We start from the raw sequence: 13,830 nt of genomic DNA, 5'->3' as shown, positions 1-13,830 counted from the left end.
GGGAATAATATCTGAAAGTACATCGAAGGATAGGTACTCTTCAGCCTCCTGATCTATAAACATTTTATACTTAAAACATTTTAAAATTGTAAAGGACTGAAAATCATCTGGTACAATTCCTTCTCTAAACAAAGAAACGAGGCTCAGAGAGGGAAAGAGACTTCTCTGAGTCCACCCAGCTAGCATGGGGCAAATTTAAATTCAGGTCTCTGACTCCTAGTTCAGTGTTATAATTTAGCATCATTCACGTTGACCGCTGTGCCCTGTGCGCGGGCGCCGTGGTGGGCACTTGCCACGTTGTCTCTTCTCGTCTCCCAACCACTCCAGGGCGGGTAATGGCTCCATTTTGCTGGAGGAAGTATACAGTGCTGAAAGCAAGGCTCGGGGAGGCTAAGAGCCCTGCCCAGCGTCCGCCCAGTGTGTTGGAAGGAGAACAAGCAAATTGGCAAACAGGGTACAGGATGACCCCGTTTTTACAGATCAGTGTGTATGCGCAGAAAAGAAAACCGAATACCCCGTGGTGTTTGTAGGTTCCTCTGGAGGGTGAGGCTCTAAGGGGTCTCCTCTTTCCAAGTTGCATATTTCTGCAGTGTTTCCAGTGTCCACGAGGCGTTTACGTCGCTTTTGGAATTGGGAGAAAATATTAATAGATTTTTTTTTTTTTTTTTTTACAATGCTCACACTCCCAGAGGCCGCCATTCAAGGTTCTCTGCTGCCCAGGTTTGGCCTTGTTGTACAACAAGGAAAGGGGTTGAGTCCTTGCTCTGCCTCTTGCCAGCCCTGTGGCCTCAGATGCTCTGTTCAACCTTGATGGCTCTCAGTGTCCTCATCAGCGAGACGAGGACGGCTCTGCCTTGCAAGGTTGTGGAAGGGATAAAGAACGAACACACAGGTGCCAGTGACACCTGCCCGGAGCATGTTGTTGTGATTCTTCTCCTCCACGAGCTACCATGGGGCTTGCTCGTCTTGCCTCTGCTCCTGCCTTTACCTCTCTGAGGGTCCCCCGGCAACATCCTGCCTCTCCTGCCTGGCCTCTACTCTCTGCTTTCTCCTAACCCTTTGCTGTGCCCCAGCCAGGTGTGATCTCACCTCACCCGCCCCATCAAACTCAGATGCCTCTCCCACCCCCTAGAGAAGGTGGTCTGACCCGGGGCCCGAGGGCAGTGTGTGTGTGTGTGATTCCGAAGAAGCACGGAAAAACTGCCACAGAGCTTATATTTTTACTGCCATTTTACATGTGAAGAAATAGGCTGAGAGGGTGACCTGCCCAAGGTCAGACGGCGGGTGGCTGGGCCAGGGTCTGGCCCCAGGTCGGGAGCCGGCACTCCTTCCGGGCTGCCAGCCTGCCTCTCTCCTAAAGCATCTGGCCGGATGTCATTTCCTGGGTGAAGAAGGTGAGGCCCAGGGAGTCTAAGTCATCCCAGGGCACACGGCTTGTGAAGTCCTGAAGCATTTAGGACTGAAGCAGACTGGCTCCCTATGAGATTCAGGCATTGAGGGCCACGGGCCCCGGTGCCAGGGAAGCTTGAGGTTCATTCTCTGAGCGTCCTTCACCGATGGGGGCTGCCTGGGGGAGCGCAGCGCCCAGAGGGTCGTGAGGCCCGCTCTAGGCGGCAGGGAAAGTGCCACGGTCAGTTAGTGCCGTCCGTCGCGGGACCCGGTGACGAGGGGTCAGCCTGACGGGAGGGAAGAGTGCTCCCTGCCTGGAGCCGTGCGTTGTTCAACGTTTGCCCTTTCGTTTTCCCAGCGAGGAGGGGCAGCAGCCGGTGCGGGGAGGGGTGGCTGAGCCCTCTAGGCTGTCGGGAACTGGCTGTCAGGCCCTGGGCGCACCGCGTGACCACGCTCCGCTAACAGGATACCCGCTGCGCTCGGCCTCGCTGGGTTTTCAGGAGTCTCGAGGGTGGTGATAGACATGAAAGCTGTGAAAAGGCCAGGGGTGCGGAACCGAAGCCGGGTATCACCGTCACACCCTTGGTGGCGTTCGGTCCCCGTCTGTAGCTGACACGATGCCCTCTGTCATTGCAGCTGAATAGCATTGGCAGTTACTACAAGCCCTGGTTCTTCAAGCACGTGGAGAACTACCTGAAGGCAAACGAGGGGGGCCTGGAGTACATTCCCTTGAGACACTACTACCACCGCCACACCCGCAGCATCTTCTGGGAGCTCCAGGTGAGGCTCGGATTTCCCAGGAGTCCCGGCCTGCCCCGGCCGGCCGGGCAGGGAACCAGGATGGCTAGCATTGCAACCGCACTGTCTCCCTGGGGGAAAGAGCAGCTTTGTCCCGGGGAACCAGACACCCTGTTGCACGGCGACACGGTCGTTCCTCTCCGGGGGGAACAGACCGCTCTCACTTAATAGCAGGCTGGCATCGAGCGTCTGCCACCGAGTGGGGCGCGGGGCCAGGTACCTGGCAGAACAGACACCTGTTCCGCCCTTGAGGGACGGCAGCCTCGCCAAGCTGACAGACTCTGGCACCGTGAAGGGCCGCGGGAACAGGAAGCGGAAGCAGCTAGTTCTGCCTAAGGTCAGAGGTGGCTGTCAAGCTTGGCCTTGAAAGGTGAGCGAGAATTTGCTTTGGTGCATGGAGGAGTGAGGAGCAAGTGACATTTGAAACAGGGGTGTCGGGAAGGCCTCTCAGGGGGTGACTTGTGAGCAGGGACCCGAGCAGGGGAGGACAAGCCAGGCAGGGCTCGGGGGGAGAGCGTTCCAGGCAGAGGAAGAGCCAGAGCGTGGGTCCTCAAACGGGCTACGTGGGTTCTTTTTTTTCTAAGTCATATAACCGAAAAATAATCATTTTAATGTATAGAATTCAGTGGCATTTAGAACCTTCATGATCTTGTGCAACTACCACCAAAGTTGCTGAGGGCCTTTGGAGGAGAGGAACGGCGGTCGGGAAGCACCAATGAGGCAGCAGGAAGCAGTATGAGCCCCCTCCCTCACCTCCATCCACCCCAGATGGTCGTGGAAGAGGAAATGATACCGCCGAGGAGGCCTGCAGGGGCCAGCCAGGCTCCAGCTGAGAGCAGGGAGAGGAAGACAATGTTGAGAGAAGAGATTGAGAACGGCGGGGGGGGGGGCTTTGCTGATGTCAGACCACGAGAGCACAGGGGAGGGCCTGGGAGACAAGGGGGTGTTGCATTGCAGTAGCAGGTAACAGGAGGTAACGGGGCACCTGGAAGCCCCTGGTGACTAGGTTAAACAGGGGTGACAGGCCTAAAGGAATTAAGCCCGGTGGTCTCCTAGGAGGAGGTGGTCAGTTCTAATAGGTCTCTCGGGCTGAATGTGATGGGGCCATGGTGAGAAGTTGGAGGAGTGAGGCATGGAGAGTCATCAAGACTGGGGGCCTCGGGGATTCCCCCACCTCCGTTAGCCCTCCCTCGGACAGTGTCAAGGCCCAGCAGTTGGCGGGCAGTTTTGCCAAATGCGGGAGACACCATAAGGAGTGTCTTTGTTAAGAACAAGGACATTAAAGAGACAAGAGAACGAGGACCAGCAGAGGACACTGGGGAGGGCATCCGAGAGGTAGCAGTGACGTGCAGTAATCGCTCCTCACGCGTTAGCCGTTGTGCCAGACCCCGTGCTCGCATGATCTTGATCTTCCTCACAGCCCTGGGAGGGGGAGTTCTCTGGTCTTTTCCACTTTACAGATGGGGAGACTGAGGCTCAGGTCTTCCAAAGTAACGCAACTCAGTAAGAGATCGAGTATATTAGCAACTACCCCAAACTTAGAGCATTAAAACATCTGCCAGATTATGACTCTCATTTTTGGTTCTGTCACAGCTTTCTGAGGGTCAGGGATTGGGGAGTGATCTGGGTGGCTCTGGCTTAGGGTTGCAGTCAAGCGTCATCCAGAGGCTTGCCCAGGGATGGAAGATCTGCTTTCCAGAAGGCTCCCTCGCACGGTTGTTGACAAGAAGCCTCCGTTCCTTGCCATGTGGGCTGTTCGAGTGTCCTCATGACAAGGCAGCAGGGGCCTCGGTGCCTATTATGACCTGTCTCCTCACTCCGCCAGTCCCCCCCCCCCCCCGCCCCGTGCTGTTCGTTAGAGCAAGTCCAGCCCACGCTCAACCGGAGTAGCAAAGAATTTGTGGGTTGTTTTTTTTATTTAAAAAAATTTTTTTAATGTTTATTTACTTTTGACAGAGAGAGAGATACAGAGCATGAGCGGGGGAGGGGCAGGGAGAGAGGGGGACACAGAATCCGAAGCAGGCTCCAGGCTCCGAGCTGTCAGCACAGAGCCCGACACGGGGCTCAAACTCAGAGACCGCGAGATCATGACCTGAGCCGAAGTCGGATGCTCAACCGACTGAGCCACCCAGGCACCCCAGAATTTGTGGGTTTTTTAAGATTACAGAGTTAGAATTCATAATGAGGTTTGTCTTATATTTTTGTGCTGTTAAGCAGTGGCTGTCCGGCCTGAAGTTAAAGGCAGAATCTTGTATGATGGGTGATTTACAATGGACATTTGCACACAGGGCATCTGGGTAGAGCACCACAGTGTCCATGACAGTGGGATTGCAGAAGCTGGGACTTCTAGAAAGAAGGGGTAATAAACCATGTCACCTGCAAGTCTTTTCCCCCTCCCCTGAGGTTAACTCCTCCTCCTCCAGGCAGCCCTATACCCTAGTTCCTCCTTGCTGAATCCACCCTTTAATCAACAAAACGTGACCTGGCCTGGGTGCTGAACTGCCCAGTCCGTTCCTGTCATACCTGGGCCAGCCCTTCCGTCACCCAGCTCAGTTAATCAGCAATACCTGGGGTCAAGGCCAGCTACGTGATCTGCCGGGCCCAGTGCAGAAAGCAGGGGAGAAGTGCCATCAAAGGCACTAAATGATAGAGCCTTTTCTTTTCTCCCACAGTCTCTCTCTTCATAAATATTTGCTATTTAATGTTCTAAGTAAAGAAAAATTATTAACTTAGATTATTGGAATGACTTTACTGTTCATCTTTTACGTACAAATATAAGAGCGTTCAACTCTTCATGCATATGAATTTCGTTCTTAATGGACCAGTAGAAATGCTGCACAAGGACCAACTCAGCTATTTTTATCTCCCCTCCCGGTGACATGCACGTTCCACAAACACTCCAGGGCGGCTTACTAACAAGTAAGGAAGGACTGAAGAGGAAGAAGACTCTGAGCAGCCCCCCCTTTCCCTTCCCTCTTATGTCCTCATTGCCAGCCGGCGTAAGTGGCTGGCTAATACAGGGGAGTAACACAAGTAGGAAATGTTACATGGGGTTCTTGGCTGTTCATGTTTCTTAGAACGTCATTGCCACAGGGCCTGCCTTTGAGGTTTGGGGTCCTGGCTCAGGCCAGGCCCCCTGGATCTGTAGTGGGGCCCAGCAGAGCAGAACAGGCCAGTGGCAGGCTGGGCCCAGGTAAAAGGCAAGGGCAGGCAAAGAGCAGGGGACCAGGAGTGAAGCCAGGGACACGGGACCTGAGGTCACTCAGAGGCAGAAAAGATGAATGATGGGGCGGACAGGTGGGAAAGGAGAAGGGCGGGACAGGGCATGCTGTTTAAAACTTGAACTTTTCTGAGGTTGAGATTTGGGGAAAGGAATGGTTCTAGCTGACCCTTGCGGGCAACAAAGGACTGTTTTTAGGGGAAAAATACAAAAGGCGCTTAAACGTGAGAGAGGTGATGGGTCCCACTCGTTGTTAAAGACGGGGTGGAACAAAACTACAGGAGTCTCATCTGTCACCCTCAGGATGACGGCGAGGCAGAAGTGGGAGAACGCTGTTTGGCCTGAGTGTGGGGAAACAGCGCTCTCTTGTGTTGTTTGGGAGAGTATAAAACGGTACAAAGTCTTTAAATTGCAATATACAATACACAATATACAATATACAATATGCAATATACAATTGCAAAATGCAATTGAAATTGCATATACTCTTTGAACCAGAATTTTCCACTTCTAGGGATTTATCTTACAGGTAAATGAACGTGCAGATGGGCAAAGATACATATACAAAGGACGTTCGTTGGAATAGTCTGGAAATAATCTAAGTGCTCATCAGTAGGGAACGGATGAAATCAATCAAGGAACATCCATATAGGAGAGCAATGATCCGCAAACATTCTCTGTGAACGGCCGGATAATAGTTAGGTTTTGTGGACCATGAGGTCACTCGAGAGGCTCCCTCTACCCATATAGACAATATGTAAATGAATGGGCCTGGTTGTATCCCAGTAAAATGTTATTTGTGGACCAGATTTACCCCAGGAGCCCGAGTTTGTGGGTCCCTGCAGTAAGTACGGTGTTAGGCACCCACGACCAAGCATGTGTGATGGCTCTCTGTGTGCTGATGCACAGGAGACAGTGATGAGCAGGAGGCTGTTAGATGCCATCTGTGACCTGTCTTTATTTGTTGATTTATTTATTTTGAGGTGGGGGAGAGAATGAGTGGGGGAGGGGCAGAGTGAGAGAATCAAGCAGGCTCTGCGCTGAGCCCCGACTCGGGGCTTGATCCCACGACCCTGAGATCACGACCTGAGCCGATATCAGTCAGCCTTTCACCTGACTGAGCCCCCCCGGGCTCCCCAGGGAGCTGTTGTTTTTTAAGCCCATCTGCTTGTCTGTGCACGAGATGTCTCTGATTCCTAACGAGATGTCTCTGATTCCTAACGGTGGTTGCGTTTGGGGAGGGGAAGGAAGTTGGGTCGGGGAGGAAGGAAGTGGGTTCGGGACTAAGCGGGGAAACGGGGTGAGGGACTACGGGAAAGGAGGCCTGACCTTTGGACTGCTGGGATTTCTGCTGTGGGCGTGTGTGGCTTTTCCGAAAGCAAGCGAGGGAACAATAAAAGCCGTGCTGCACATTGCGCTCCCGTGTCATGTGCCGGGACCCAACAGCAGAGCAGAGCACAGACAGGTCCCTCCCGTATGGGAGCAGGCTGCCAGCGGGAGAGCCGCTTCCAGGGGACAGGAGGGAGGAGTCACTCAGCCTCCAAACTCAGCACCCTGCTTCCTTTGGGAAGCCACCACTGACCCCTCTGCTGATGTGGGCCCTGCGTCTTTTAGTCCCAGCTCTCCCCACACGGTAGTCCCATGACCTGTCTCTTCATCACCTGAGGACAGGGACAGGGATCACCCCAGCGACCAGCATGGAACCTCCTAATTGTTGAACGAGGACAGGAATGTCCTTGGCTTCAAGAATGGGGTAGCAGGTGGACAAGGACACTTGGGAAGACAGACTTGGAGCAAGAGGAGGGGGAAGATACTGAGCTGGGGGCCAAGGTCTCCGCTGTTGGGGCTGGGCAGGCTTGCCAGCTGGTGGGAGCCCTGGAGGAGCTGGTGGGCAGTGCAGGGTGTGGTCGAATTGGGGGGGTAGGCTGTGAAGGGCCACAGGCACGAGAAGAGAAGTGGCTAGTTCTGCCTAGGGTCGGAGGTAGCTCTCAAGCTTGGCCTTGAAAGGTGACGAAGAATTTGCTTTTGTGCATGGAGGGGTGGGGAGCGGTAACACGTTGAATAGGAGTCAGAGAAGGCTCTCGGGGGATGCTGTGAACCAGTGGGCTTGTCGATGACCCTGAGCCAGACCTTGCCCACTCCAGTGAGAGCCGCCCCTGGCTGTGCGACCTCAGGGAAATTGCTTAAGCTCTCTGAATATCGCTTTTCTCGTTCAACAGCATGTATTTTTCAACCACTTATGAAATGCCTCTCTGTGCCAGCCACTCTGACCCCAACAAAAAAACAGCAATTATAACTACCTTATTTTGCTCCAGGCACTGGGCTGAGTGCCTTCCAGTTGGTATTTCGTTGTTCCCTCAAGTCCTGTTTTACAGATAAGGAAACAACGCTCAGAGAGGTTAAGTAACCACCCCAGGCCGTCGCAGTGGGTAAATGTCCGAGCTGAGAATCAAACCCAGACCCGGTTGGGCAAATCCCGGGTACCACCGTGCCCCTCCTGCTGGAGGAGTGTGTCCTGTCACGCTTTCCCCGAGCACGGACCAAGGACCTGGCCCTGACGCATGGAGACACAGCCTTGGTGGGCCTGTTGTCTCTATCGCCAGCCTTTGTCTTTCAGGACATCATCCCCTTCGGCAACAACCCCATCTTCCGCTACCTCTTTGGCTGGATGGTGCCTCCCAAGATCTCCCTCCTGAAGCTGACCCAGGGAGAGACCCTGCGCAAGCTGTACGAGCAGCACCACGTGGTGCAGGACATGCTGGTGCCCATGAAGTGCCTGTCGCAGGCTGTGCACACCTTCCACAATGATATCCACGTGAGCCGGGGCAGGGACTGATCCTGGGCACGCTTGCCCTCTGGGCCTCCGTTTTCCCAGCTGTAAAACGGGTCTGCTCAGGGCTCCTGATGGGGAGCCCTGATGGCTCAGCAAAGGCATGGGGGCTGCTAATGAGCACTTCTGTGAGCACATTGTGTCCACTAATGCGGTGAAATGGAGGTGCTCTCGGCTGCGGCCTGGGGGATTGGGAGTGAAGCCAGAGAGGGGGTTCCCTGGGGAGGGGTGGGGTGGGGTGGGCCAGCCGTGAGCCTGTCACCTGTTGGAGAAAAAGCACCAACGCCCCTCTCCCTGGTCCACCCAGGTCTACCCCATCTGGCTGTGCCCGTTCATCCTGCCCAGCCAGCCGGGCCTGGTGCACCCCAAGGGAGATGAGGCAGAGCTTTATGTTGACATTGGAGCCTATGGGGAGCCGCGGGTGAAGCACTTTGAAGCCAGGTCCTGCATGCGGCAGTTGGAGAAGTTCGTCCGAAGCGTGCATGGGTGAGTGGCCCAGAGGGTGGTGCATTTCCTCCGGCCCCAGAGTGCTGCCACAGGGGTGTAGAGCAAGGGCCACGGTGATCAGTCCCGGGGCCAGACCGGCTGGCTGCCTAGCGAGCGTGAGGCCCCAGCAGCCTTGGTTCGGGAAGCACCTCGCAAAAGTACAGAGGTGGGATTGCAGAGGTTCTCACCCTTCTTCCTCCACTCCTCCTCCCATGAATACACCAGCGTCCCCCAGCTGCTCGGGCCAGAGCCCCACCATCACCCTGCTCCCCCTGTCGGAGCAGATGACGCTGTGGTTTTAGATAGGTTCGGGGCTGCTGCTCCGGGTCGGAAGAGCACAGCTGAGGAGGGAGGGGTTCATGACTTGAAAGCCACGCCGGGCCCTGGACGGCATTGCTCAGAAACTGGCCTGGAACAAACGCTTGATGCCTTGAACACGGACACATCTCAAAATAATTAGCTGATTGGGAAACACACACACACACACACACACACTCAAAACAAAAACCAGGATAAAGGAGACTTGTATGATTGCATTTACACGAAAGTCCAGAATCCATGGGGACAGAAAGCAGCTCTGCCTGGGTCAGTGGGGGTGACGGACGGCACAGGGGCATGAGGAAAGTTTTGGGGGTGATGGCCCGTGGTCATGGGCTGGACTGAGGTGACAGTTTCAAGGTTGTATACAAATGTCACACTGAGTCAAGTTGTACCCTTTACATATGGGCAGTCAATAAAAAAAAAAATGAAAAGAAGGCAGCCCAGTGGCCCCCTTGGCAAAATGGGGGCGAGCGTCCCTGTGCCGCCCTCCACCACCAGCTCGGTAGGGGGGTTGAACGAGAGATCCTCCAGGAGTACTTCCCGCGCCACAAGGCGTGTGACGCGTGGGGGACAGCTGGGGTCCCGCGGGTCCTTTTCCCCTGCCTGCAGCCTCCCCTCCTGTGCTCTGCAGGTTCCAGATGCTGTATGCTGACTGCTACATGAGCCGGGAGGAGTTCTGGGAGATGTTCGACGGCTCCCTGTATCACAGGCTGCGGGAGCGGCTCGGGTGCCAGGACGCCTTCCCCGAGGTGTACGACAAGATCTGCAAGGCCGCCAGGCACTGAGCAGGGGCTGGCCCCGAGAGACACAGACATGTGGGTGGGCCCCGTCCCCCAGGTGCAGGAGGCATCTTCTCTTCAGGCAAGCTTGCCGGCCCTCCCAGATCCACCCTTCCAGAAAGAAACCCCTCCAGAGATTTCACCCGGACCACCCCAGCGGCTCCCAGGGGCGGCCGAGTGGCGTGCAAAGGACGTGGGCTCCGGAGTCAGACATACCTGAGTCCAGTTCCCAGTTCCGGCACTCATTAGCTGTGTGACTCCGGGCAAGTCACCCAACCCCTCTGAACCTAGCTCTTTGCCCGTTGAAAGGGGGCAACAGTACCCGCCTGCAGGCCACAGCCATCCAGGTCAAGCGCCTGTCTCCTCGGAGGTGCTGGATACGTGTAGCGGCGGTTACTATGGCTTCCCGTTCAGCACCTCATCTGACCGGCGAGCTCCGGATTCAGCGCCGGGTCCAGGAAGGCTCCGTGTGAGGTCACCTGGGCGCAGGTTTGGCTGGAAGGGTTGAAGGGATGCCCCAGAGCTGGACTGCGGGTGCTTCAGTCAGCCAGAAGCACTCCGCACCGAGAGAAGGAAGGCTCCTCTCTCCCCCTAGGCTCTTGGGAGGGCAACAGATGGGGCAGGCAGGCCCAAGATGTGCTGTGCCAAAGGTCCCAGTCCAAAGTTCCCTCTGCCGCCCTTAGTAATGCCCTGCCCCTTGCCCCTTCCCGCTTAGGCTTGCGGGCCCATCCCAGCCACCCCCCACGTCTCAGAGAGGACCTTGTCCTCAGAGAAGACAGCACGGACTCCTGCCCTAGCCCAGGTGGAGCGAGTGGCTCCTGCTCTGAACTGGGTCCGGAGATCCTGGGCCCATCCTTGGCTCCTCAACCCTCCATGCCTCATCTGGTCCCCAGAGCGTGCCTAGTCACGGTGGGGGTGCATCCACGCTGCTCTGCGGCATGCGGTGGGGGGTCAGGAGTGGACCACACCAAGCAGGAAAATGGAGACTTGGTGAGGATTCTCGCTGTGGGGCCGGAAGGAAAGACCATCAACTTGATTTCTCCAACTACTCATCCCCCTTCGTTCTCCCCCACCCACAGCTGTAGTTAATTTCAGTGCCTTACAAATCCTAAGCTCAGAGAAAATCAGCTCCGTTTCCCTTCCAGAAGGAAGGGAGCCTCCCCAGGGCCTTCCCAACTCGTTACAGTTTGATTGTTTATGCAACTCCATCTGAAGAACCGCCCGGCCTCAGCTGAGGACCCAGAATCTGAGAAGGAAGTGTGTCTTGTGGGGAGCTGGGATTAAGCCAACTGTGCCAGGCGGTGACATTCTGAGAGAGAGCATCGCCCGAGAGGCAGGGGCTGGCTTTAAGTCCCTGCTCCCTTGTCAGCAAGCCATGTGACCGTGGGCAGGTCATTTAGGCCTCTGAGCTGTGGCCCCTCATTTTACCCTGTCGGTACAGCCGAGACCTCCCTGGGCCCTCCTGCTGTAGGAGCACATGCCTGTCTTAGACAGTGTGCTTGCAGCGCCCCTGGAAGGTCAGGTGAGAAATAAATCCTCCAAGTGAACACTTGGGCTGTCTCTCAAGGTCCTTCCTTGGGTCCGAGACCAGCTGTCGTGTCGCTTTCAGAGAGGCACACCTGTGGCTTGCAGGGAAGTGTCTGTCCCGTCTCTGTAAGTTGCCAGAATCCTGATGGAACCAGTCTCAACACACTGCAAAGTGTCTTAGCGTGGTCCTGTGAGTGCCGGGCGCGTTCATGGCACTCAGAAGGCAAGGGAACCCCCCTTACCCATTTGGCCCCATGGGTGGGGGGGGTGGGGGGCGGAACGTGAAAAAAAAATAAGAAACCTCATTCTCCAGCGTGTCTGCAAAGCATGTGAATTCTGGCTTTAGCTCTCATGTGGGCCCCTGTGCTTCCCACTCGGTGCTAAGCTGATGATCCTACTTCCTGTAGAGGAATGGTTTGCCCGAGCAGAGTAACCCATCAAATAAGGCTCTGTCCCTTCACCAGAGGGGTCTCCATCCTTAAGCCGCTGGGACTGTGGCCAGAGATGCCAGCAGCCTCTATCACGCTAGATGATAGATAGTCCTAGGATAACCAAAATCCTGCCCTTCGCAGACCTCCCCTGGAAACTGGAGCTTGGAGGGGAAGGTCTTGGGATCACGCCAGCCTCAGGTTAATGTTTTGCTCCAGTGATCTCTTGCCCGGAAAGGGGTAGACTTCCAAGCATGGCGAGCCTAGCTACCGGCACTTTCCTGCAGAGTCCCATCACTGTCCCTCCGTGTGGTGGTTTGGGGTGCGGTGGGTGTGGAAAGTGAAGGAATAGGCCTCTCCCCTCCAGAGCCCCGAGTTTTTTGGCTGGAAGGATGCATAGATCAGATATTGCTGGAAGGGAAGGGAGGGGGTGGGGATGCGCGTGGCAGTGCATGGTGTGTGGTTATTGTTTGTCCGGTGATGACGGGGACCAAGGGGAAAGGCGCGGGTGTCCCCCAACAGGCTCTTGGCTGCAGGCGCTGTGCCCACTGTCTAGAACACTTCCCATCCCCGTGGCTGTGTGGCTGCTGCTGCTGCTGCTGCTGTAAAAATAAAAGCGTTACCTGGAAATTAGCCTTTGTCGTTTCTTGCTTTGGGGACCACAACGTGGAGTCAGGCTGGGGCCGAGTGCCGGGGCAATTTCCCTCTCTGGACCTGCATGCCCGGGGATGAGGGCTGAAAGACAATGTGGGGGGGCGGGGGTGGTGCCAAGTTGGTCTCAGGCGATTTTCCAACCCGTTTTCGAGTTTGGCATCGGTCACGACGTGACCTGGCATAGGTTTCAGTAGGATCCCTCTGACCTCAACGGGGAGGGTGGAAGCCAGGAGACCAGCAAGAAGGGCCCAGGCGAGCAGGGATAGTAGCTCAGATCAGGGAGGGGACTGCTTGTCAGACATGGTTGTCGGGAGCTCTGGGCTACAGTGCTGGCTTGGTCACTGGAACCCCTTCCTTCCAGCTGCTGGAGCTGCGTTCCCCAGCCTCCCTGGCACTCAGATGTGTCCTCGTGTCTGGGCTCATCGGGACGCGAAGAGAAGTGGGAGAGACCTCCCACGTGAGGTTCTGGCACGTTCCCCTTCCATTAGCTGGATTCCAGCGACAGCCAGGACATAGGCTGTGGCTGAGTCACAAGCAGGAAGGAGCCCGAATCCCTGAGTAGCCGTGTGCGGAACTGCCCGCCGCCTGTTCCGGGGGCAGGAAGTAACGAACGTTGTGGCGGAGTCACTGTGCACGTGGGACTGTTTGCTAGAGCTCTTCGATTCACCCTAGTTGGCTGTCAGGCCAAAATGAGCAGAGATGTGAGAGCTGCGTTTAGGACAATGATGTTTTAGGCAAACACGTGGATATACACGATGGACGTCTTCCTAAAATACGTGTGGTACGAAAGGTCCCATCCTGAGGTTCTTTGGGAAGAACGCCTCGGAAATCTTTTCCAGTTCGGTGTCTCACAAATCTGGATTTTGTGAATTCTCTTTAAAGGAGGAGAAATCTTTAGTGCTCCTTAAAATAGAATTCGTATTTCACGCCTTAAATGTCGCCCGGCATTGGAACAGCACACGACACACAGTATCGTATTTAATCTTAATCCTGGACCCAGAGCAGGCCCGTCTATACCTGCTCAGGCCAGTTACGGGAAGCTCAAGAAAGGGCAAGTGATTTGCCTGAAGGCCACGGGGAAGCTATTAAACAAGGATGCAACCCCGTCATCTAATCACAGCCTCAAGTCCGGGAAGAGCCTTAGCCAGCGCCAGGTGAGACAGATCTCGAAGCTGTGAAATGAGGCCCCGTGGCTGAGCCGCGTACACAAGCGGGTGGGCGGGAGGTGAGGGTTCCCGCTCGGTCTGCTGAGAAGGGAGGCAGAGAGCGTCCTGCTTCCTTCCAGGGCAGTTCCTTCCACCAGGAGCCCCTCTTGCCTGAACAGACCCTCAGCCCACACCTGCAGCGTCCGTGCACTAACATTCATGCAATCGGTTTTCCAAACTCGGCTCACGTAAG

At 55.6% G+C, this 13,830-nt stretch overlaps 1 protein-coding gene across 1 annotated transcript in view; it reads left to right on the top strand.

Moving 5' to 3' along the window:
• DHCR24 (24-dehydrocholesterol reductase) overlaps positions 1 to 12,411 on the top strand; it is a 28,361-nt gene extending 15,950 nt beyond the window's left edge. The window contains exons 6-9 of the mRNA XM_040470365.1: positions 2,026 to 2,169; positions 8,025 to 8,222; positions 8,545 to 8,723; positions 9,676 to 12,411. Of these exons, the coding sequence (XP_040326299.1) occupies positions 2,026 to 2,169; positions 8,025 to 8,222; positions 8,545 to 8,723; positions 9,676 to 9,829 (675 nt within the window). The 3' untranslated portion in view covers positions 9,830 to 12,411. The remainder of the gene's footprint in view (positions 1 to 2,025; positions 2,170 to 8,024; positions 8,223 to 8,544; positions 8,724 to 9,675) is intronic.
• The last annotated feature ends 1,419 nt before the right edge of the window (positions 12,412 to 13,830 follow it).

The sequence above is a fragment of the Herpailurus yagouaroundi genome, unplaced genomic scaffold, assembly GCF_014898765.1.
Source record: "Herpailurus yagouaroundi ecotype Mexico unplaced genomic scaffold, PumYag 77, whole genome shotgun sequence".
Classification (NCBI taxonomy): domain Eukaryota; kingdom Metazoa; phylum Chordata; class Mammalia; order Carnivora; family Felidae; genus Herpailurus; species Herpailurus yagouaroundi.
This window is presented reverse-complemented; position numbering and strand designations above follow the sequence as displayed.